Source organism: Neoarius graeffei, chromosome 21 (genome assembly GCF_027579695.1).
Source record: "Neoarius graeffei isolate fNeoGra1 chromosome 21, fNeoGra1.pri, whole genome shotgun sequence".
NCBI lineage: Eukaryota > Metazoa > Chordata > Actinopteri > Siluriformes > Ariidae > Neoarius > Neoarius graeffei.
The window spans coordinates 12,685,013-12,710,751 of record NC_083589.1 but is presented as its reverse complement, the minus strand read 5'-3'; the positions used below and the strand labels follow the sequence as shown (position 1 = coordinate 12,710,751).

The window sequence follows — 25,739 nt, the reverse complement described above, 5'->3', positions numbered from 1 at the left end:
GCGCTAACAGTTGAAGCATTAGCCTCACCTTCACGGGGGTAAGAAGCGAATTCACCAACACCGGAGTTCCTGTCGATAAAACCATCACATCCCAAACAAAGAAATCCAAATTCTCAGTCTCACCTCCTTCAGGAGCTTTCCGCTGAACTGCAGTCGAAGGAAACCCTGAAAGCGGACTGTACACGGCTGCGGATCAGCAGGAAAACACGATGAGGAACGCTTTCACACAGCTGCGTGATTTCCTTTTTCCTTTCGCTACTGACCTCCGATCAGTGAGAGCAGTGCAGCCAGAGGCAGGCCGTTACCGAGGAGTGTGGAGTACAGGAGCACTCACTTCTACTACAGCTTCATACACACAGAGAAAAAGAGAGCGAGAGGAAAGAGGAGAGGAGAGGAGAGGAGAGGAGAGGCAGCAGAAATATACTCAAATTTACTCACATGTTTATGTTCATTACACACTGACCAAAACAGCAACACAAAGCAAAACAGGACAAGAAATCAAACAGGCCTGGACTCCACAAGACCTCTGAAGGTGTGCTGTGCTATCTGACACCAAGATGTTATCAGCAGATCATTTAAGTTGTGCATGGAGCTTCCATGGATCAGACTTCTTTATCCAGTACATCTCACAGACGCTCGATCAGATTTAAATCTGTGAACTTCGAAGGCTGAGTCAATACTTTGAATTCTTCATCATGGTCCTCAAACCATCTCATCTCATCTCATTATCTGTAGCCGCTTTATCCTGTTCTACAGGGTCGCAGGCAAGCTGGAGCCTATCCCAGCTGACTACGGGCGAAAGGCGGGGTACACCCTGGACAAGTCGCCAGGTCATCACAGGGCTGACACATAGACACAGACAACCATTCACACTCACATTCACACCTACGGTCAATTTAGAGTCACCAGTTAACCTAACCTGCATGTCTTTGGACTGTGGGGGAAACCCACGCGGACACGGGGAGAACATGCAAACTCCGCACAGAAAGGCCCTCGCCGGCCACGGGGCTCGAACCCGGACCTTCTTGCTGTGAGGAGACAGCGCTAACCACTACACCACCGTGCCGCCATCCTCAAACCATTCCTGAACTATTTCTGTAGTGTAGCAACGTGCATCATCATACCACACCACCTTCTTCCATTGCTCCATGGTCCAGTTCTGATGCTCACGTCCCCACTGTAAGCGCTTTTGGTGGTGTACAGGAGGCAACATGGGCTCTCTGACCAATCTGCAGCTACACAGCTCCATACAGAGCAAGCTGCGATGCACTGTGTTCTGACACTTTTCTATCAACTTTTCAGCAGTTTGTGCTACAATAGCTCTTCTGTGGGATTGGACCATATGGGCTAGCCTTCGACACCTGTGACCCTGTCACCAGTTGGACCACTTTTGTTCGGTACTGACCACTTTCACTTGCCCATTTTTCCTGCTTCCAACACATCAACTTCAAGAACTGACCATTCTCTTGCTGCCTAATATATCCAACCCCCTGACAAGTGCCATTGTGATGAGATGGTGTTATTCACTTCACCTGTCAGTGGTCATAATATTATGGCTGATCAGTGTGTATTGTAATATTTATTTTTTTAGAAAGTATATTTCATGTGTGTGTGTTCTGCAGATGCTCTCCAGGTGCTGGAACTAGTTAGCGAACATGTCCTTGGTTCAGTGGGTCTTCCTCATCCTATTGGTATTGAAGTTGGACAGGAAGGTTTACTGGAACTGGTTTGCTGTCCTCCTCACACTAGGGGTGAAGGTGGTGGACTAGTGCAGAGTAGTCAGAGCATCACGGCACTCCAGACCTGCACAGGAACACCATTATTCTGCACCTGGTAAACATCTGCATGCCACAGCTTTGTGGTAAGTTTCAGAAAGGGCCACATATGGGTATGATAGTGTGGTGTCCACATAGTTTAGAAATATGTGGCAGTTTGAAAAGCTTGTTTTTGCCAAAATAAAATTCATCCAGTGTGCGTGACAAATTCAAGGAAAAGCACCTGAATTGTCTTAGTTCAGCCACCATGAGCCATCAGAACAGCTTCACTGCGCCTCGTCACAGATTCTATGTGGCTGTGGGAGTGTACTGGGGGAAGAACACCAAAAGAGATTTGCTCGGTTGTTGTTCCGATGGTGGTGGAGAATGCTTCAGGTGTTGAGATGTGATTTACATCATTTCCACCCTCAACAATCCACTCACTGAGCCCCTTGGCTCTTCCTGTAAGAGATCACTCCCATCACCACAGGATGAAGCTGATCAATCAGAGTGATGTTTTGTTGATTTTCAGTGATGTGTCCCTCAACACCACACCAATAACATGTCCAAATGGCACAACACACTAACTTTGTCCTTTAATTTGTCCCCATTTACCCCATAGCAGTGCAGTTCAAAACACTATTCATATTTCATCAGTTTGAAGAAAATCTGTTGAAGTGTATAATCAGAAAAAGCTTTATTGCCAAGTAATTGTTGCAACTACAAGGAATTTGGCTTGGAGTTAAGGTGCTCAATAAATAAATGCTAAATAAAGACAGTCTACAAATCAGGTAAACAACTGGGAAAGCAGAGTAAATGGGGTCACTGGTCTTGTTCATTGAGGTGGTGGGGACGGGGGGGGAGCGGCAGAGTGGGTCAGGAAACTGAGGTATGGTACTGGCGGGGGGGCAGAGTAAGTGGGCGTCACTGGTCATGTTTTTGAGGCCAGCAGCGGTAGGAAAGAAACGGCTTCTGTGGCATGAGATTTTGGTCTTGATGGACCGCAGCCTCCTGCCGGAGGGGAGTGTCTCAAAAAGTTTATGTCCCGGGTGGGAAGGATCAGCCACAATCTTTCCTGCCCACCTCAATGTTCTGGAGGCGAACAGGTCCTCAAGTGAAGGCAGGCTGAAGCCGATCACCTTCTCTGCCAAGCGAATGATACCCTGCAGTCTACCCTTGTCCCTAGCAGAGGCAGCAGCGTACCAGATGGTGATGGAGGAGGTGAGGATGGACTCAATGATGGCTGTGTAGAAGTGCACCATCATTGTCTTTGGCGGGTTGAGCTTCTTTAACTGCCACATCCTCTGCTGTGCTTTTGAGATGAGGGAGCTGATGTTCAGTTCCCACTTCAGGTCCTGGGTGATTATGGTGCCCAGGAAGCGGAAGGACTCCACAATTTCCATTGGTGAGCCACGCAGGGTGATGGGGAGAGGAGGGGCTGGGTTCTTCCTGAAGTCCACAATCATTTCCACTGTTTTTGCAGCATTTAGCTCCAGGTTGTGTTGGCTGCACCAGGTCACCAGATGGTCGATCTCTCACCTGTAGGCAGACTCGTCTTCACCAGAGAGGAGTCCAATGAGGGTGGCGTCATCTGCGAACTTCAGGAGCTTGATGGACTGGTGGGTGGAGGTGCAGCTGTTTATATACAGGGAGAAGAGCAGAGGAGAAAGAACGCAGCCTTCATGGTCTTTCCTCTGCAGTTTCTGCCTTCATTGCACACTCAAGTCTGATACAAACTCAGATCACACTCCACTAACTACATCAACATTTACCAACATTCTTTAGACTTTACAGCTGACATTTCATCCTCTTAAATGTATTAGAGTTGAAACGAAATTCTTTGCGTAGATTTTTTTTCCATGTGTACTATCCGACAGTGAGCTTGGTCGGAAAATAAAATGAACCCAGGCTATTTAAAGGACATGAATGAATAACAGGCCAGTGGTGGAATCATCACTTATCAGTTAAACATTTTTCAGTATTAAAGATAAATATTTTCCGTTGTTGAATAGTTATTTTACTGGTCACAAAGACATCCTCACACTACGACGCTCCGTTTGAGTGAGGATAAAGGTCTGAAAATAAACTCACCTTTTACACCAGTTCCTCCAAATGCAGGATTGTTCAATCTGTGCTGGGAAATGATGTGGACAAGTAAAAGCTGATCATAGCCACCAGTTTATCAGCACATAAACGGTCTTTATCATCGTTCTGGCTGCTAGAAGCTTCTCTTAGCAACATTCGCTACACGTACAGGGCTCAGTCCAAAACTAAAGACGCAAACTCATCCCTGGACCACATCTATAGGTAAGGGGAAAAAAATTATTCTTAAAATGACTGAAAAATCCAACAATCTTTACTGTTAATTAAAATATTGCTGTGACGTTTTCTTCGTAAACTGAGGCAGTATTGGTGACACTGATATCCGACAGTCTCATCTTGTCCGTTCCTCCTCACTGTCATATTTTAATTATCTGAGCTGATTTTTGTAGATGTGCTGCCTTGATTTCTACTACCATTATTATTATACATCAGGCACTTTGTAAATTATGCATTATTTGTATCTATTGAAATCAGTAGATGCATGTTGCATCCAGTTTCTGTCCTGCCCCATCAACAGACCAGAAAATCTCATCACTTACTTATACACACACACACGCCCAAATTATACCAATTTTTCTGACCAATATGGACGTTAACAGAGCAAAGAGAGCATGAAGCTCTTATAAACATGAAGCTGCATGTCTACTACTTCATTTTGCTTTAGTTTGTGTGTCAGCCACATCTACGCTGAGCTCCGGCTCAGATCAGACTGGTGGATGTAAAAGGCCTGGTATAGCCATGACTAGATTGATTCAGGTACCACAAAGCTTTTATTTGCGATAGACTGCCACGTCCATCATTTCAGTGCAGCCTTAAATCAGTACAACATCAGAACAAAAACAATCCAGTCTGGAGCTACAAGCCTGAAAGAGCAAACACTAAGTGCAGTACAGCTCAGGGGTGGAGTTCAGGGTCAAACTCTGTACACCAAGGAGATTCTCGGTGCCAGAAATTAATAATAATAATAATCTAAACCAAGCACACATATCTTTAAATTAAAATGTAAAAAAAAAAATTAAAATATGAAGTCTCTTTTAGTACAGGAGCAATGGGAAATGACAAGCATTTTATTGTTGGATGAAAGACGTGCAGGACTGTTAGAGCAGCAATGGCCAGATCCCACACAGGACACACCCCTCTGACACACATGATGTACAACACACACACACCCCTGACACACTCACTGGAACACACTCCTTAGCAAGGGTGGCCATGATGTACAACAAAAACACACACGCGCACGCTTCAGTTCCAGCCCCATGGCTTCGTGTCCCTAACCCTGAGACACGCTCCGTCCCTGATCTCAGCACAGGATCAGTCACCAGCTGTGAACTGGACAAACGCAAACTTAAAATACATTTTGACAACAGTACAAAATAATAAATCTCCTTGTGAAGTGATCCTACGCTTTTAATCTTCATTTATCTTTAAACATCGTTGTCTTATGTCTACACAGAGTCAGTAGAGAAAGGTTGATGGATTAATGATGACAGTGGACATGTTCTATGGAGGTTGGAAAGCCCACACCTTTCAGAGTCAGTCTGCATTATGCACATGATCATTCAGTGTAGCCCTTGTTTACATGACAATAATCCAAATCTCAAGAACTTTTTTTTATTACAAGGTTCTTAATTAGATATAAATCAAACTACACATTTTCTTAGAAAAAAATGTTATATACACTACAGTGCTGACAAAAATTAAACAAAAAACAAACTTGATATAAATAAGCTCTATGGAAAAGCCTGGAGTCATTAAAAGAAGTCTGTCTCGTCTCATCTTAAAAATATATATATGTTCATGTCAGCTCTAATACACAGCTATAGCCTACAACTTAAAAATATATTATTCGAGGACCTGTTTGGGTATGTTTTTTGTCCGACCTGCAGAGTAGCAGTGCAGCTGGCCCTAAGTGCTGACGACAGTTCACAGTTACAGGCAGGCACTGAGGAATGTTATTCGCTACATTTGCTGTGGATTCGATCGGTTACAGCCAAACTGGATATCCTTCCGTCTCGCGTCGTTGTTGGAATCAGACCCACTTTTCCTTTTAGCGTCATCTCCTTGCATCAATAGAAACAAAAAGTCAAACCAAAAAAAAGTGATAAAAGAAAAAAAAAGGGAAAAAAAAAAGATAAAACCGAAAAAGCCGTTAAAAACACTTATGTACAAATCAGCATAAAAAGTCTTTCTGCTGTTCATGAGAAAGGGGACCAAGAGGCTGGTGTGGCCGAGTGTCCTGCGGGGTGACCTTCGGGTGAAGAGAGTCCGAGGCTCTATCCGGCCAAGACGACGACTGCTGCGGAGGCTGAACTGATTGATGAAGAACCTGTGATTGTGATGGAAATGATTGGCACACAACCTGTGGCTGAGATGAACTTGACTGGGGCGGAGCCTGCGACTGGGGCGAGGCAGTCCGAATGTCTGAATGTCCGGAGCTGGTTTTGGGATTGTGTGAATGAACGTGTTTGGCTGTTGAAGTAGTGTGTGGGTGTTTGGTTGTGTTGGACACGTGCACCTGTTTGGTGGGCATCGTGTTAGAAGAGTGGGTCGATTTGAACATGATGGAAGAGTGGCCATGTCTGCCCGCTGAACTGGAGTGGGTGTGTTTTATTGACGCAGAGCTGTAGGTATGTTTGGTTGGTGTCGAGGTGTGTGTGTGCTTGGTGGGTGCAGCGCTCAGGCCAGGCGTTGACCTCGGGGTGAGCGTGTGTGAAGGAGCAACACGGCATTCTGAGTGATGGTGTGCTTTGGCTTGGTCTGATACAGGAGCCGACGGTGGTGCCGCTGCGCTGGAAGAGGGGACAGTTGGCGTCCTATCAGGGAGAAGCTCCGCCTCCTCCATCTTGATCTGGGCCACAGGAGGGCCATCTCTGGCCTGTTTGGGGTCGGTGATGGGAGGAGAAGCTGGCACACTCCGAGCTTCACACAAAGGATCCTGTTTGATAAGCGTGGAGGGGGAGGTGATGGGCTTCTTGTCCTCATCTTCCTGCTCTTCCTCTGCATCTTGGTGATACTGTTTGAGGCGGACGTGCCAGGCCAGGCTGCACACAGCCGACACCGTCTTAAACTGGTGGACCACGCTGCGTGGGATGTAGTAGATGTCGTTGTCATACAGCTGGATGCGAGCGTAACGGATGCCCTCACGCCTCAGCTGGTTCAGCTTGGCATCATCCACCCACTGGACACACTAAGGACAAGCACAGATGCATCTGTTAACAGACTTTAACAGTGGACACATTATGAGAAACATCTGGTGTATAGCTCTAGCTAATACACTCTCACTATGTTCCTAGGAATCTATCCAGGCGTAAGATAAGAATACAGCATGGATGGGAAACCTGTCCATCGTAAAGACACCAAGCACACAGACCGTCACAACTAGAAGCAATGTAGAGTCACTAATCCACCTCCTGGGATGGTTTTGGGCAAGTTCAGGATCAACATCTCAGCTCCATGCAAGGAAATTGTATTTTAAACAAGCAAACGAACAAACAAAAGCACAAAGGTGTTTCAAAAATGTTTATATCATTTCACAATCTAATAACTTTGCCAATTCTCATTCAATTGACCTCAAATTTTAACAGCATGCGTGGAAACAGGTCAAAATTCTATGTTTTTATCTTTTTAGGTATAGAAATGGCTGAATGAATTTTCCATTCACTGGAAAAGAAAAGGCATTTTGTGTGTTAGAGTACGCTCGAACACAGTCGAACAAGACTGCAGCATGCATTTATGAAAGAATTCTCTAAAAATGCACCGTTACCAGATAAGACTGTTACCAGAGACATGCTGCAGCTTGTTTGGCAGGAGCTGGACTACCGACTTGACGTGTGCCGTGTCTCAGGCTGTACGCATATTGAAAATCTGTGAAATCGTTCATGGAATCCACATACCTTTGAATTTCTCATTCAGATTTTGAGGAATACATCTTATATTGCTCGACATTAAGCCTGTTCAGTTTCATTTGCCTACACTATGTAGTTTCTGGGATATTTAATATATGAATTTGAAAACACCCTGTGTGTATACAAGCACACAATATTTTATATATATATATATATATATATATATATATATATATATATATATATATATATATGTGTGTGTGTGTGTGTATACATGTACGTGTGTGTATGTATAACAAACTTTGTTATAAATTTCTATATTATCAAGTCAATACAAGCATTTTAGAGTTCCAAACGTTTTCCAGCACAAAATTAAATGTTACAGGGAAAAAAAAAATGACATAAATCAATCACTCATTATCTCTAGCCGCTTTATCCTGTTCTACAGGGTCGCAGGCAAGCTGGAGCCTATCCCAGCTGACTACGGGTGAAAGGCGGGGTACACCCTGGACAAGTCGCCAGGTCATCACAGGGCTGACACATAGACACAGACAACCATTCACACTCACACTTACGCTCAATTTAGAGTCACCAGTTAACCTAACCTGCATGTCTTTGGACTGTGGGGGAAACCGGAGCACCCGGAGGAAACCCATGCGGACACGGGGAGAACATGCAAACTCCGCACAGAAAGGCCCTCGCCGGCCACGGGGCTTGAACCCGGACCTTCTTGCTGTGAGGCGACAGCGCTAACCACTACACCACCGTGCCGCCCTACATATTAGTATCTGAGCAGTATATTCCATAAGACTAGAAAAGCACTCGGAGAGCGCAGACCTCCGCCAAGAATCCTTTAAAAAAAAATATCCAGGATCCAGAAGACCGCCAAAATTTAATGGATTGTTACTTGTGCCCAGTCACACCTCTGGAAAAAAATTTCAGAGCAATCCGTTCATTACTTTTTCCGCAATGTTGCTAACAGACAAACCAACAAACAAACCAATGCTACCGAAAACAACCTCCTTGGCGGAGGTAATAACTTTTCAGATTAAAAAAAAGAAAAAACAATGAAGGCTGCTGGGTTTTGGTGCAAAATTAAGATACAACTTATACAACTGCACTCCGTGTACCTGAGACTACCATTTTATTATTATTATTTTTTTAAAACAAAGGGTCGTCTCACACCAAATATTGACTTTGTTTCATTTATTAAGGCTTACTGCTTACCTACTATGTTGAAACATTTAATTTCATTATTTTTTTAAGCCATTTTTGGTCGACAGCATTTCTTTACATGTGCCTAAGACTTCTGCACAATACTGGGTCTAATATTCATTCCACTGTATTTGATATCCATGTTTTTAAAACACTGCAATGAGATGATCAGAAGAAAGGAGGCAAGCCTACACCACTTTCTGTAGGTCTGTACAAAGCGATGGTGTGTGAAATGAATGACTCGGACTCACTTGCGACAGCGGCGGCTCATACAGATCCAGCTGTAATCTCTGCACAACATCTATAAAATCTGCAGCGTGGAAGCAGACCACATCTTTGGTAATACGAGGAGGCTCCATCCTGGACATGACATGTACACAACAATCAGTTTCTCTTTACTCAAGTCAAATCTGTGCAATACATATCTGATTATAGGAGTCTGAAGTATGCATGTGTGTGTAAAACTCACCCCTCTCCGCACCGTACAGCTTTAAGCACACCCACTGCAGCAGTGGTTTTCCTCTCAAAACCCTGTCCGATGTGGTCAGCGTGAGCACGTGTCCGGTCTTCGAACAGCATCTCACGAGGCTCACTCGTCCGAGGTAGGTACTGCAGGTTCTTGATTTCATTGGTTGACCTATAAGGGGAAAACTATAATCAGTACCCAACACCACTCTTTACATCAGAGTCTACACAGAGGTCAAGAAAGCGCGAGAGAGACAGAAGGAGAACACGTGTGTGGCACAGCTGCAGTGTTCCAATTTCCACCTTACATGACATTCAGGAAAGATTTCCATGCTGACCTTCAGTGTAGCCGTGTTAAACCAGGAATGAACAAGATCAGATCGATGTCTATGCAGCAATAAAAAATAAATAAATAGTTCAGCTGCTAACATCCAGAAACCTCCTCACTGGATTCACTGAACATCAAACATGAGCTGCTGAGTGTACAATGTTCTTTAGTGTGAAATATAAAGGCTGCTCTGAGAGAGTCTCTACAGTAGTGAGGACAGCTGCACTGTTTACTACACTAAAGACATGTGTGGTATAATCCAATAGTTAACATGGAGCCCTGACCCTCGCTCACAGCTCCATCATACTGAAAGGGCGAGGTGTAGGGCTCGAGCTGCAGCGTTCATGGTGAGGGTCGATCACACACGCCTCTTTCCAGTGTGAAGTGGGGGCCAGCCGGTGTTAATGACCAGCTCTTTAGCTTAACCCTATGACCCACAGGTTATTCAGGGTAATTTCGCTACATTTACTTTTAAACTCTAATCTTGGTCATTATAAGAGCTTACCCGACATGCTGGATCGCATTTTTAATTTTTTTTCCCAGAAGTCTCGGCTATCCAGATCTTCCATCGTTTGATAACGCTTGTTTATCTGGCACGTGCGACTCCATTACCTTGTGTTTACATCTGCTTAGCTACTAGACTAGCTATTAGAAATTGGGGATAAAAAATTAGCTCACATTTAAAGCCTTTAATTTTCTGTAAAGCTGCTTTGCAACAAATGTCTATTGTTAAAGGCGCTATACAAATAAACTTGACAGGATTCGCCCATCAGTTTTGACTGCACAAGCGATCAGCTGTCTTTCATTTGCTAAAAGCAGGGCTGTTAGTGTGGTTTCGAGTGACTCTTCCCCAAAATCTTTCTTCCTTTCTTACCACTGCTATAACCTGTTCACTGTTACGCCTTTTCCACCAAATCAGTTCCAGGGCTGGTGCTGGTTCACAACTTGTTCAACTTGCGAGCCAGCCGAGAGCCAGTTTGCTTTTCCATAGCTCGCGGTGCTAAGCGGAGCCACGTCATTACGTCGCTGTATACGTCAGTTACGTCGCTACGTTTGCATAAACCTTGGCGCGAATATCGAAGCAAAAACAGCATGGAAGAAGCAGCAACAACAATAATAATAATGGATGACTTCGCGTTTGTACAGTTGCTGCTTCTCGGCGCTTAAAAATGGTGATCTTTCACGGTCTTGTTATTGTTGTTGGTCTTAACAACTCCGCCCCCCTGCTGACATAAGCGGTTCTTTCCTCTGGCCCAGCAGAGAGTTGGTGCTAGCCTGGAACCGGTTTTTCTGGCCCCAGAGCCAGTTCTTTGTCAGTGGAAACAGAAAACCCGGTTCCAAACTAAGCACTGGCCCCGAACCAGCCCTGGAACTGCTTTGGTAGAAAAGGGGCATGTGTGTGTCTACCCCTTTCCCGTTTGTGGTCTCACCCATAAAAGGCACGTCCATCACTGTAGCTCCCCACGAGGATGATGCCTCTCCAACTGTTTACCACCCTGTACCGGCTACCTATCGCAGCTTGCATCAAATTTGAAGAGATTGGTACCAGCTTACCAGACTGTCAAGGGGTTAGAACCAGCATACCTCTAGAGTCTGATCCGACCCTACACAACAGCCAGATCGCTCCGCTCCGCTACTATTGGTTGCCTGGCCCCTCCTCCTCTCCACTCCTGCCCAGCCCGCTCAAGACTGCGGGCTGTCCTGGCTTCCTGTTGGTGGAATGACCTTCCCACTGAGGTCAAAACTGCCGACTCCCTGCCCACCTTCAACCACAGACTGAAGACTCACCTCTTCAGGTTGCATCTCTCCCCTGCTTCCCTGCCCAAATGTGTAACTGCGCATCAGTCTTGACCAACCCAGGTTGTGTATGGTCTAGCCTGTTGGAGTTTTATTTTTCTCCATTTAGTTGTACTTTGTTAGCTTATTTGTATGGTTAGGGTTTTTTTTTTCCCCTGAGCTGTTTGCTGAGTGTTGGTACTTTAACAGAATATTACACTTCGTGTTATTCTGTCACTTGTTCAGTTGGCACTAGAATTTTCTTGTCTAGAAGTTCAGCACTTCTTGTACGTCACTCTGGATACAAACGTCTGCTAAAGGCCATGTAATATAATTTGCACATTATTTATATTAGCCTTTATATCAATTAAAAAAAAAACATCTTATAAAAATTGTTTTTATATGCATCTCACCACAAAATGGTGTCAGTAGAGATATCTTTTCAGAACTGTGTAGAGATTGTCTGGAATCCCAGTGAGGACAGTGTGACGGCAGGGACATGTGCAGTGGGAATGACTGAGGCATTTAAGGTGGATGTTGGATTGCATGGGGCTCAGCACTAAGCCCTGTCCTGTTTGCCATAGTAATGGACAGGTTGACAGGCGATATCAGGCAAGAGGCCCCACGGACCATGATGTTTGCAGATGAGATTGTGATTTGCAGTGAGAACAGGGAGCAAGTGGAAGAAAACAGACATGGGGGTATGCACTAGAGAGAAGGGGAATGAAAGTCAGCAGGAGCGAGATGGAGCACAGGTGCGTAAATGAGGGGGGAGGACAGTGAACGGTACAGCTAGGAGGAATAGAGGTGGGTCAAAGCAGAGGAGTTCAAATATCTGGGATCAACTGTACAAAGTAATGGTGAGTGCAGAAGAGAAGTGAAGAAGAGTGTGCAAGCAGGTTGGAATGGATGGAAGAGAGCGTCAGGAGTGATTTGTGGCAGAAGGTTATAAGCAAGAGTGAAAGGGGGAAAAAAGTGTACAAGACAGTAGTAAGAGCAGCGATAGTGTATGGTTTGGAGACAAAAAGACAGGAGGCTGAACTGGAGGGAGTAGAGCTGAAGATGGTGAGATTCTCACTGGGAATGAAAGATAGACAGGTTTAGAAACGAGTACATTAGAGGGACAGCACATGTAGGACGGCTTGGAGACAAAGTAAGGAGAGGCAAGATTGAGACAGTTTGGACTAGGGCTGGGTATCACCAAATACCTCACGATACTATGGCGATATTTTGCCCACGATAACGATAATATCACGGTACAGCGATTCTGCGATAATCGATATATTGCAAGAAATTTCAACCACATCACGATATCTGTGTCACTGAAGAAAATCAGAATTTATTGACCACTGTAAAATTACATTTCACATACATAACTACACACTCTTGCCAGACATATATTTGTCTCTATTCCACTGCTGGCAAAACCAAAAGTTGCTTCACTACAACATACAGAAAATTCCCATTTCTGTGCTAGTATTATCAACTTTTCTGTAAGCATGGACACATCAGTGCTGCTTAACAAGCAGAATCAAATTGTTTTATGAAAACTTAAAACTTGCACTGCAGACTGCACGTACATTTCAGTGCTAACACTAATATCAATTTGTTCTTTGTAAACTTGAGAACATATACCTGAGAACATTTAACTTGTGCTTATTTTGCAGGAACAACACACTGTCTGGAACACATTGAAAAGTGCAGTGGGCATCTTAGTCTCCTACTGCGCATGCGCAGAACATAAAAATCGGCAAATGCGTGAAATACTCACCGATTTTCTATCAGCCCAGCTGATCAGTAGGACAAAACTACTGTTGAATTTTCCTACCCTCCTGGATTTCGCGCATGCGCAGTAGGCTTGGTAGGACAAATCCAAGAGGTAGGATAACTTTACAGAACACCGGCTCACTGTTTTTTTCTCCTTTCCTTTGGAATCCAAAGTGCCTCCAAACATCTGCCTTAAAGTTCGGCGGCGTCTCTAGGTTTACGTTAACAGCCATGCTTGCTTGTTTTTTTTCCCTCACTGCAACCGCCGGGGAAAAAAGAGAAGACGAAGAGTGCCTTGCAGTGAGGGAGTGGCACAGCGACACCTCGCGGAGCGGAGGTGCGGAAGTCGTACTGGATTTACAACCCGTCTGAAACATGATTTATTATTTGAAAAAATATCGATATTCAAATTTTGAGTATCGATATTGAATCAGAAGACAAAGTATCGCGATATATCGCCGTATCGATATTTTTGCACACCCCTAGTTTGGACAGAGGAGAGATCCAGGGTACATTGGAAAAAGAATGCTCGAGTTGCCAGGTAGAAGGAAAAGAGGAAGACTAAAGATGAGATTTATGGATGTGGTGAAGGAAGACATGAGGATGGTTGGTGTGACAGATGATACAGAGGACAGGAGGAGATGGAGGGACATTATCCGCTGTGGAGACACCAAACAGGAACAGCCGAAAGAAGAAAAAGAAGCAGCAGCTTGTCTGGAAACATCAGAACCATGATAGCGGGAAAATATATGACTGAGAAATATGCAAAAAATGTGCCTCATGGAAACAGTTTTATTTGCTGTGAATTCAAAACTGGATTACTAGCATCATCAGAAAGGGCAAGTTCTGTTGTCTATTTTTGATATACGGCATGTTGTGACGCGATAACGACGTTGACATATTCAAATCAAGAAACAGGAGTGTGAAAATGGGTGAACAAATCAGTAAAGGAGATTACAGAAGTTTGATCCAAATTCATAACATGGTTACTTCAATACGTACAAATGCTATAGAAACACGAGTCGCATTGCTCCAGAGCTCTGGTTCTGTTCTTTCGTGGGATGTGTTCTCATCTATGCAGTGATGGGTTCATGAGGAGTTCAAATGAGAGAGTAATGGGTGTAGAGATGGACGCAGAGCTGTAGGCAGACTGTAGCTGTGACTCAATTTGACATTCAAAATTATTTTTCTTGCTCAAGCTTTATCACCACATAGACAAGTAACTGTCGTTGGAAAAGGTCATGTAGTTTCGTTTCATGTGAACTACAAAACATTTTTATTCCTGTTGAAGATGAGCTTGACAATTTAGCTTCAGGACTGGAGTGTAAACTACCAGACTGCGATGATTTCTTTTTATGAGAAGGTATTTCATTGATGGTCATTGTTCTCTCTGTAAAGCAGCTTCACACATCACTTTTTAATGCATGAACAGTGATGAAGAGCAGCGTGAAACAGACGTACAGACAACGGCCTGTGCAGGACGAGCCATAAGCCTAGCCAACACACCACACCACACCTCTGAGCTCTGAGTCAGTTCCGAGTCGAAATTATCCTGACGCTACCCAGAACCCCACAAATCCACTCACCACAGGACCTGTTCAAATTATATAAATCAGCATGAATACAATGCACAAATAACCTGCAACGCATACAAAACGGAACAAATTCTCTGATCTCATTATTACTCATCACTGCCAATGATGTGGTACTGGTTGAACTGGTATTCCAGCTTTGTTGGGTAAGAAAAATACAGAGCTCCTTCTGTTTGGCCAGGGCAACAAAAAGCCACACAAAGACTCGTCACTGCTGTCAATAAAAAGACGCAAAATCAACCTCATTCCTGGAAATGAAAGTTCTATCATGTGCCTCCATCTCATCACAGATAGAAACTGTCTAGAGTGGCACAAAGAAAGACCAAAATGAGCCAGAAGAGTTCCGGAACCAAGAGTTCCTCTGCCAAAATGATGTAAAGGACAATGTGGGGAAAGAAAGGATCTGCTCGTGATCTAAAACATATGAGCTCGTGGGTGAAACACGGTGGTGGAGTCATGGCTTGGGCTTCATGGCTGCTTCTGGAACAAACTCACTCATGTTTACTGATGATAGAACGCATGATGTTCTCAACAGGATGAATTCAGAGTCGACGGAAACATTCTGACATTTTACAGAGAAATGCATCCAATTTAATGGGGAGGAACCTCATGCAGCAAGACAATGACCCAAAAACACACTGCAACAACGCAGGACTCTCTCTCATATTTTTTTTCATGGGGGGGTGGGATGGGATGGGCCTCCTCCAGAACATTTAGAAAAAGGGGAGCCCGTTTGGTGGCATCTGGTGACTTTTTGGAGCATTTTATGGCAGTACTGACACAGGTCACTTTTTATTGTTAACATGGTTGAACATTAGTCTGGTTAACACCAGACCATATCACAAGTGAAATATGGTCTGGAATCCGCCTATTGAATTTCTCGTAGGGGAGGTGTGGTTTACGATTGTCAACGGCCGTTTATTGGACGCTGCGAATGTCTATCATTTGGCGTATACGTAGCCCATGGCCAATCATGGCAGTTGTACCTGGTGACGTAGTTAGAGCGACGAAGAAAGACTGTAACGCCAAACGCTGTCCTTTTCTTAAAACAAACTTTCGCTCTAAACTATTCAGAACAGTGTCTAAAGCTTGATCGAAAGTTTGGCTCGTATCGCTCGCCGTCATGTTAAATGTGATCCGTAAACAGTCCCAAATAAACTACAAGTTTCCGTTTGTCGAGTAGTACGCGTCACCATCTTTCCACCCCTCCCCACTCTCTGATTGGCTCCCTAACTCAGGCGAGCCTTTAGACCATAGTTTCCATGCTGTCTTTTCAGATCGGAACAATTGTGCAAAGCAGCATGGGATTTCCCAGGCTAGTTGAACATAGCTGTCAACCCGATAATGAAAAAGAAGTGAGAAAGCCGGGGTCCAGGGCAAAGCCCTGGTGGGGTTTCTCCCCCGGCTGAAAACAATTTTGCCAACTTTAAGAGGGGACTGGTGGCCTTAGGATGAATATTTAGTTTTCACCTCCTTGTTATTATAAATGAAAAAAATGGCTTCATGAGGACACCACATGTATTAAAACAATACCAGGTAAACAATAACGTTTCAACATGATCATGAAATGAAAGATGTGCAATGATCACATTTCAATAAGCTTTCACCGCAAAACTACATATGCATGTCACTTCACTGGAAAACAGGAAACGCTATTTGTGTTGCCATCAAGTCATTTCTAAATCAAGGTAAAAGTAATTCAGTAAAAGTGCATATCTATTGCAGCAGAGTTTGAGGTTTATTTTGCCCTTTATAAAAGAAAGAGTAAATATATCATTACAAAAAATTCTGAAAACACTGCAAGCTGAGTAAATTTTATATTCTGTCCTATGTATCAAATATCTATAAAATATTTAATCATTAGTTTACAACATTAAATAAATTATTAGAAAGATAATATTAAAGGAGGAGGGCGGCACGGTGGTGTAGTGGTTAGCGCTGTCGCCTCACAGCAAGAAGGTCCTGGGTTCGAGCCCCGTGGCCGGCGAGGGCCTTTCTGTGCAGAGTTTGCATGTTCTCCCTGTGTCCGCGTGGGTTTCCTCCGGGTGCTCCGGTTTCTCCCAGTCCAAAGACATGCAGGTTAGGTTAACTGGTGACTCTAAATTGGCCGTAGGTGTGAATGGTTGTCTGTGTCTATGTGTCAGCCCTGTGATGACCTGGCGACTTGTCCAGGGTGTACCCCGCCTTTCGCCCGTAGTCAGCTGGGATAGGCTCCAGCTTGCCTGCGACCCTGTAGAACAGGATAAAGCGGCTACAGATAATGAGATGAGATATTAAAGGAGTATAAAATCAGTGAATTACTCAAAGTAATACCATCACCAAAAATCCCAAAACCATTATGACGATATAATATTAACAACTTCCAATTATATAGTTATAGATTTGTACATTTATGTGCTTATTTTTTTTTTAAATTTCCCGTCACCAACACAGACTCGCTCGGCTACTACTGTAACAATAATAAAACACAAAACACAGCATGCAAAGCTCCTGTTGAAAAAAAAAAATTGGCTATACATTTACAGTGCCTTGAAAAAGTATTCATACCCCTTGAACTTTTTCCACATTTTTCCACCTTACAACCACGAACTTAAGTGTTTTATTGAGATTTTATGTGATAGACCAACACAGAGTAGCACATAATTGTGAAGTGAAACGAAAATGATAAATGGTCTTCAAAATTTTAAACAAATAAAAATCTGAAAAATGTGGTGTGCATTAGTATTCAGCCCCCTGTCCTCTGATACCTCTAAATACAATCCAGTGCAATCAATTGCCTTCAGTAGTCATCTAATTAGTTAATAGAGTCCTACTGTGTGTAATTTACTCTCAGCATAAATACACTTGTTCTGTGAAGGCCTCAATGGTTTGTTAGAGAACACTGAAGAGCAAACAGCATCATGAAGACCAAAGAACTCACCAGACAGGTCAGGGATAAAGTTCTGGAGAAGTTTAAAGCAGGGTTACGTTATAAAAAAATATCCCAAGCTCTGAACATCTCAAGAAGCACTGTTCAATCCATCATTCAAAAATGGAAAAAGTATGGCACAACTGCAAACCTACCAAGACATGGCCGTCCATCTAAACTGACAGAGATAGCAAGGAGAGCACTGGTCAGAGAAGCAGCCGAGAGGCCCATGATCACTCTGGAGGAGCTGCAGAAATCCACAACTCAGGTGGGAGAATCTGTGCACAGGACAACTATAAGTCGTACACTCCACAAATCTGGCCTTTTTGGAAGAGTGGCAAGAAGAAAGCCATTGTTGAAAGACAGGCATAAGAAACCATGTAGGGGACACAGCAAACATGTGGAAGAAGGTGCTTTGGTCAGATGAGACCAAAGTTGAACTTTTTGGCCTAAATGCAAAGCGCTATGTGTGGCGGAAAACTAACACTGCTCATCACCCTGCACACACCATCCCCACTGTGAAACATGGTGGTGGCAGCATCATGCTATGGGTATGCTTTTCTTCAGCAGGGACAGGGAAGCTGGTCAGAGTTGATGGGAAGATGGATGGAGCTAAATACAGGGCAATCCTGGAAGAAAACCTGTTGGAGGCTGCAAAAGACTTGAGACTGGGAAGGAGATTCACCTTCCAGCAAGACAATGACCCTAAACATACAGCCAGAGCTACAATGGAATGGTTTAGATCACTGGTGCCATGGTGGCGGCCCGCGGGCCGGATCCGGCCCGAATGAACAGCTAATCCGGCCCCCTTGCTGATGGCCCTCTAATCGTTCGGCCGGCAGAGAGCCATCAATGTCTGCCGCACCCCATCGAACAATTATTACAGAACAATTACCTGTCTTTCACTGCCGATCGCATTGACGTCAGAGGCGGAGATTTGCCTGATGGCCCTGCCATTTGCATCGGTCCAATTCGCGCCACAGACTGTTTAAATTTTAAATTATATTGCCACTGTCAATTTTATCAGAGCGAGAGGGCTCAACCACCAGCAATTCGATGCATTTTTATCTGAAAATGACATCCACCAGGGCCTTCCCTATCACACCGATGTGCGTTGGTTGAGCCGAGGCGCAGTGCTCAAACGGTTCTACAAATTGCGCAAAGAGATAGCCGAGTTCATGCAGGCTAAAGGGAAGCCTGTGGAGGAATTGGACGACACCGAATGGACCAGGGACCTTGCCTTTTTAGTGGACATTACCGAACACCTGAACTTATTGAATGTTAATATGCAAGGTCGCAACAAACTCGTTACCGAGTATTACGACGGTGTCCGTGCGTTTCAACGTAAACTTGCGTTATGGAAGGCACAGCTCTGTCAGCGCAATGCAGCCCACTTCCCCTGTTTGAAATCTCTGTCTGTCAGTCATCAGAGCATGGACAAGTATGCAAACTTGCTTTCCGGTCTCATGCACGAGTTTGCCAATCGATTCACGGTTTTCACTGAACTGGAAAAGGACTTTGCGTTTTTTGGCTCTCCATTCACCACGGATGCTTCCGAGGTCCCCGAGGCGATGCAAATGGAACTGATAGACTTGCAATGCTGCACGCGGTTGAAGGACATGTACAAATCTGTTGGTATTGAATCATTCTACCAATCGTTGCCACCTGAGTACCCGACTATCACTGCATTTGCAGGTAAAATATTCTGTATGTTTGGGACAACATATTTATGTGAGCAGGCATTTTCAGTTATGAATATTAATAAATCGAAAATGCGCAATCGTATGACACATGGACATCTCAATGATGTCATGAAAATAGCCACGGCCCAGAGCCTGTCCCCCAATGTGGACAAGCTGGTGAAAAATAAAAGGCTTCTGGCTTCGACATGTAAAATGTAGCTGGCTTGTCTGCCCATGTAACATAGTGCTGTGAAGTAATATTTGGGAGGGTATGTTTGTGGGAGTGGGAGTTTGTGGGAGTTGTTTAAGTTAATGTACCATCTGTTATTTATGTCTTTTTATTATTAAGTTCTAGTGAATATTTAGTCACTTGGCCTGTTGGTGGAGTACTTAACCTTGGCACATCTTTTGACTTCTTTAGGGCTACTTAGGGCCATCTTTTTTAATTGGCCTAATTAGGCCTGTGTATTGACATGGTTTTATGTGCAAGTTGTCAATAAATCTGATCAAAGTAATTTACAGTTTAGTTGTGTTTTTATGTGTCCTTGTCCATTTTGTTGTTTTTTTATTATTTAAAAAAAACAAACATTTATAAATAATATTTATATTCATAAATGATATCAAATAGTATGTCTATTTGTTTAGTGTTTGGTCTTGTCACGCCGGTAATGCGGCCCCCTGAGGTCCCACTTGAAAACAATCTGGCCCCCTGACCAATTTCACCCTGGCACCCCTGGTTTAGATCAAAGAATATTCATGTGTTAGAATGGCCCAGCCAAAGTCCAGACCTAAATCCCATTGAGCATCTGTGGCAAGACTTGAAAATTGCTGTTCACAGACGCTCTCCATCCAATCTGGCTGAGCTTGAGCTATTTTGCAAAGAAGAATGGGCAAAAATTTCAGTGTCTAGATGTGCAAAGCTGGTAGAGACATACCACAAAAGACTTGCAGCTGTAATTGCAGCAAAAGGTGGCTCTACAAAGTATTGACGCAGGGGGGCTGAATACTAATGCACATCACATTTTACAGATTTTTATTTGTTTAAAATTTTGAAGACCATTTACGGTATCATTTTCGTTTCACTTCACAATTATGTGCTACTCTGTGTTGGTCTATCACATAAAATCTCAATAAAACATTTAAGTTCGTGGTTGTAAGGTGGAAAAATGTGAAAAAGTTCAAGGGGTATGAATACTTTCAAGGCACTGCATGATAACATCTGTGGGAAAGTTCAAAATAAACTATTATTATTTTACTTTAACTTAGCAACTTTGCAAATCAATCTAGTTGAGCTTAGGGGGGTGTCGGCATGACATTAAAATGCGTCGGCCCCAACACGCAAACGCACTCTGGGGAGAACACAGATTTTTAATTTTATATATAAGAAAACGTTTTTTCCATGAAATTGAGTCATACACGAGCTGATAGCCGATGAGGCACGTAGCACCGAGTTGGCTATAAGCCATGTACGACAAGATTGAGTTGATAACTGTTTTATTTTATCCACATTCACTCGATTTTGAGAAACGGGAGCATTTTTTTTTTTGCAAATTCAATATATAACTTGATACAAAACGTCCAACAAAATTATTTCCGCTTAGAATGTAAACAAACCAGCAAAAATGACCATAGCAATTTGTGAAAACTGCTATAATAATTCTTGGGGGGGGGCGGGCGGCGGCGACTTTCTTACCATCAAATACTTTCATTTCATATTTTGTTGCCTTTTTTTTTTGTATTTGTTGGGGTTTTTTCATGTAGAGTTTTTAGTTCAGTCTTGGTTGGTTAAGCAACATGCTCCGCCATTTTGTTTCTCTCTACTCACGGTATATGAGCCGATATCCTAGTAGCAGCGTAGCCAATCAGAATGCACGACTGCTCATATCCAGTGAATGTGGATAGAAGTTTATCACACACACACACCATTAAGGGCCAGCAACCGGCGCAAAATCCGGCTATGATCAGCCTGGCGCCAGTGACTTTTCAAAGTTCTTCAACCAACAACGCTAGCAGATTTCCTATTTTCCAAGACCTTTTCTTTCCTTTGGTTATCGGTGGTTATTTTTGCATTCTTTTAGACTTTTTACCGCATTTGTGTATTCGCGGCGGCTTTATGGCCTTGACCTTCAATCACGTCAGAGACAGGGTATGAAAGCTTGACGCTGATTGGCTGCTCATCGTGGCAACACTGGAGCGCCAGAAAGCTTGCTTCCGATTCGCTACAGCTCAAAATTAAGTTTTGCTGATGAGCATGCATGCAGGAGTCAGCGCCAGCTTTTGGCAGACAGAGGACAAAAAACAGACAGAAAATAAAAAGTGACTTACTTGGCTGGGGTTTAAATATATTCTCCAGAGCACAGAGAATCAGTTTATTAGTGATTACCGGAACAAACTGGTGCGTTATGAGAAACCCGGAGCAATGCAGCTGTGAGCTATACTGAACTAACTGTGCTAACTGTGCCAATGCTACACAGAGCAGTGAGGACAAACACCCACGTTGTGCCAGATAAACAGTATTATCTCACAGTGTGGTTTTCACTCAACAGCGTGCCTTAAATACTTTAAAACGCACTTACGAATATTGTTTCCTAGCCTGTGGCAATGACGGTCACGAAATTTATAGCTCCAATTATTATCTTGCTTATCAGTTTGTCTTGCCGCTCTAAATCACATATAGAACATGAAACTTTTAACATTTTACCTAATTATGGATTGAATGTCACCTTGGCTCCAGAAGTACCAAAGAAAAGGTGACAGAACCAGCCAACCTTGTCCAAATTCTTTCCAAGCTTGGCAAGAAAGGTGCCTAAACAAGCAGAGATCAGTACACAAAACTATTCTTATGAAAGAATAACGACCAAAGATCTTGAACATGATGAATTTCTAGTTGGTCTTCCACTGCAAAACGCTAACTGCAGTGAAGTTGTTGAGTCTTTCTATAAATGTCTCACGCCGTGACAGTGAGTTAAAAATTAGGGCCAACTTCCTCATTTGAAATGATGGTGGTTTTTTTTTTTAGACTAGTCAGTCAGTACTCATGGTGATTGGATAACAGCTGCAGTAGCTGCTATACATCATTATTCTCTGAACAGAGCCTGCCCCCTCTGAACAGCCTTCCCTGCTTTAATCATGCTACTTCGAGTTTTCAGTTTGATCTGGAACGTGTGTATATGGACTATGCTTTCGTGATGTGGCATTATATTCATTATTAATAAATATAAATAGCTAAGCCTTTTTCTCTCTCTGCAAATTAGTTTAATACTAATAAATTATTTCTTTCAACAACACCGGTTGAGTTAATAATTCATGTTTTATTGGCTGACATTCCTACACTGCATGTGTAGGCTATTAATTACACTAGCATGTTATTAAGTTGTGCCATACACTCCGTTTCATGCACAAACTGATAATAAACACCTACAAAAATAGCAATGAAAATGGTCATCAGCAGCAGTGAAAACGGAGCTGAGAATGCACTGGAGAGCAGCTAAAAATTCTAGATAAACAAAGACATGCTCTGTTGTATGCATCTTTGGTGTATTGCTGAGCACGTTTAGTCATTTTCAGAATTCAGAAGAATTCATACAAAAATCTCCGCTCATTTTCCACGTAGCAAAATAATTTGTTCAAATACATCGGCAGGCACAAAAGTCAATGTATTACAATAACGCTGACTGGTAGTTGGCTACTTATTCTTCTACTGTGGCAATGAATAAACAAGTGTCTGAAATGTGGACTGGACTAAGGTCAGATTTACAGGCTGATGCTGCCATCTTGTGGTGCGATATTACACTATTACACACACGTTTTACTGGGAAATAAACCACTTGTATTTTTTCATACGAGCGCCATCCAGGACATGGAGAACCAAAACTGGGACATAAATCTCTACACATCACTTGTAAGGAAATCAATGAATAGTTCTGATAAATTTCGGGACTTTTTGTTTGTGAAGGTGTCTATATAATAAAAAGAAAAATTACACGTCTTGAAGACATGAAGTTTATCTTCTCCTGTTGAAAAACTTGCATTTTTCATATGAAATACATCACAGATCTGAGTGACATATTTAAATAACATTGGCTGGCGTTGAATGGTCTATCAGATATAGTCCATTCAGCTAGTATGATACTGAACGAGTCGACGACGAGTAGCTGAATGGAATATCTGAAATACCATAAAAAAAACATTTATTATTATTATTATTATTATTATTATAATACATACAGGGCGGCACGGTGGTGTAGTGGTTAGCGCTGTCGCCTCACAGCAAGAAGGTCCTGGGTTCGAGCCCCGGGGCCGGCGAGGGCCTTTCTGTGTGGAGTTTGCATGTTCTCCCCGTGTCCGCGTGGGTTTCCTCCGGGTGCGCCGGTTTCCTCCACAGTCCAAAGACATGCAGGTTAGGTTAACTGGTGACTCTAAATTGACCGTAGGTGTGAATGTGAGTGTGAATGGTTGTCTGTGTCTATGTGTCAGCCCTGTGATGACCTGGCGACTTGTCCAGGGTGTACCCCGCCTTTCGCCCGTAGTCAGCTGGGATAGGCTCCAGCTTGCCTGCGACCCTGTAGAAGGATAAAGCGGCTAGAGATAATGAGATGAGATAATACATACACATTCCTTTTGGGTGCTGAACGTGTCTCTTTCAAAATTCTCTCAAAAGCTTCCGTATTTAACAAAGCAAACTTGGCGGCCTCATGTTTGTCAGGTCTGGTAATACAACCCCGATTCCAAAAAAGTTGGGACAAAGTACAAATTGTAAATAAAAACGGAATGCAATAATTTACAAATCTCAAAAACTGATATTGTATTCACAATAGAACATAGACAACATATCAAATGTCGAAAGTGAGACATTTTGAAATTTCATGCCAAATATTGGCTCATTTGAAATTTCATGACAGCAACACATCTCAAAAAAGTTGGGACAGGGGCAATAAGAGGCTGGAAAAGTTAAAGGTACAAAAAAGGAACTGCTGGAGGACCAAATTGCAACTCATTAGGTCAATTGGCAAAAGGTCATTAACATGACTGGGTATAAAAAGAGCATCTTGGAGTGGCAGCGGCTCTCAGAAGTAAAGATGGGAAGAGGATCACCAATCCCCCTAATTCTGCGCTGACAAATAGTGGAGCAATATCAGAAAGGAGTTCGACTGTGTAAAATTGCAAAGAGTTTGAACATATCATCATCTACAGTGCATAATATCAAAAGATTCAGAGAATCTGGAAGAATCTCTGTGCGTAAGGGTCAAGGCCGGAAAACCATACTGGGTGCCCGTGATCTTCGGGCCCTTAGACGGCACTGCATCACATACAGGCATGCTTCTGTATTGGAAATCACAAAATGGGCTCAGGAATATTTCCAGAGAACATTATCTGTGAACACAATTCACCGTACCATCCGCCGTTGCCAGCTAAAACTCTATAGTTCAAAGAAGCAGCCGTATCTAAACACGATCCAGAAGCGCAGACGTCTTCTCTGGGCCAAGGCTCATTTAAAATGGACTGTGGCAAAGTGGAAAACTGTTCTGTGGTCAGACGAATCAAAATTTGAAGTTCTTTATGGAAATCAGGGACGTCGTGTCATTCCGACTAAAGAGGAGAAGGACGACCCAAGTTATCAGCGCTCAGTTCAGAAGCGTGCATCTCTGATGGTATGGGGTTGCATTAGTGCATGTGGCATGGACAGCTTACACATCTGGAAAGACACCATCAATGCTGAAAGGTATATCCAGGTTCTAGAGCAACATATGCTCCCATCCAGATGACGTCTCTTTCAGGGAAGACCTTGCATTTTCCAACATGACAATGCCAAACCACATACTGCATCAATTACAGCATCATGGCTGCGTAGAAGAAGGGTCCGGGTACTGAACTGGCCAGCCTGCAGTCCAGATCTTTCACCCATAGAAAACATTTGGCGCATCATAAAACGGAAGATGCAACAAAAAAAGACCTAAGACAGTTGAGCAACTAGAATCCTACATTAGACAAGAATGGGTTAACATTCCTCTCCCTAAACTTGAGCAACTTGTCTCCTCAGTCCCCAGACGTTTACAGACTGTTGTAAAGAGAAAAGGGGATGTCTCACAGTGGTAAACATGGCCTTGTCCCAACTTTGAGATGTGTTGTTGTCATGAAATTTAAAAAAAATCACCTAATTTTTCCTCTTTAAATGATACATTTTCTCAGTTTAAACACTTGATATGTCATCTATGTTCTATTCTGAATAAAATATGGAATTTTGAAACTTCCACATCATTGCATTCCGTTTTTATTTACAAATTGTACTTTGTCCCAACTT

The 25,739-nt window shown here is 43.2% G+C and overlaps 2 protein-coding genes across 10 annotated transcripts in view; both read right to left on the bottom strand.

Annotated features, from left to right (window-relative positions):
- Positions 1–244, bottom strand: part of LOC132870245 (protein PHTF2-like) — a 116,945-nt gene extending 116,701 nt beyond the window's left edge. For all 9 annotated transcript variants that reach the window (XR_009651088.1, XM_060903893.1, XM_060903896.1 and 6 more), the window contains exon 1: positions 124–244. The gene's annotated coding sequence lies outside the window, so the exon portion shown is untranslated. The remainder of the gene's footprint in view (positions 1–123) is intronic.
- Positions 245–4,903: 4,659 nt separating this feature from the next.
- LOC132870244 (lysine-specific demethylase RSBN1L-like) overlaps positions 4,904–25,739 on the bottom strand; it is a 99,371-nt gene continuing 78,535 nt past the window's right edge. Inside the window, exons 6-8 of the mRNA XM_060903891.1 lie at positions 9,390–9,557; positions 9,172–9,280; positions 4,904–7,047 (exon numbers count right to left, since the gene is read on the bottom strand). Coding sequence (XP_060759874.1) covers positions 6,031–7,047; positions 9,172–9,280; positions 9,390–9,557 — 1,294 coding nt within the window. The 3' untranslated portion in view covers positions 4,904–6,030. The remainder of the gene's footprint in view (positions 7,048–9,171; positions 9,281–9,389; positions 9,558–25,739) is intronic.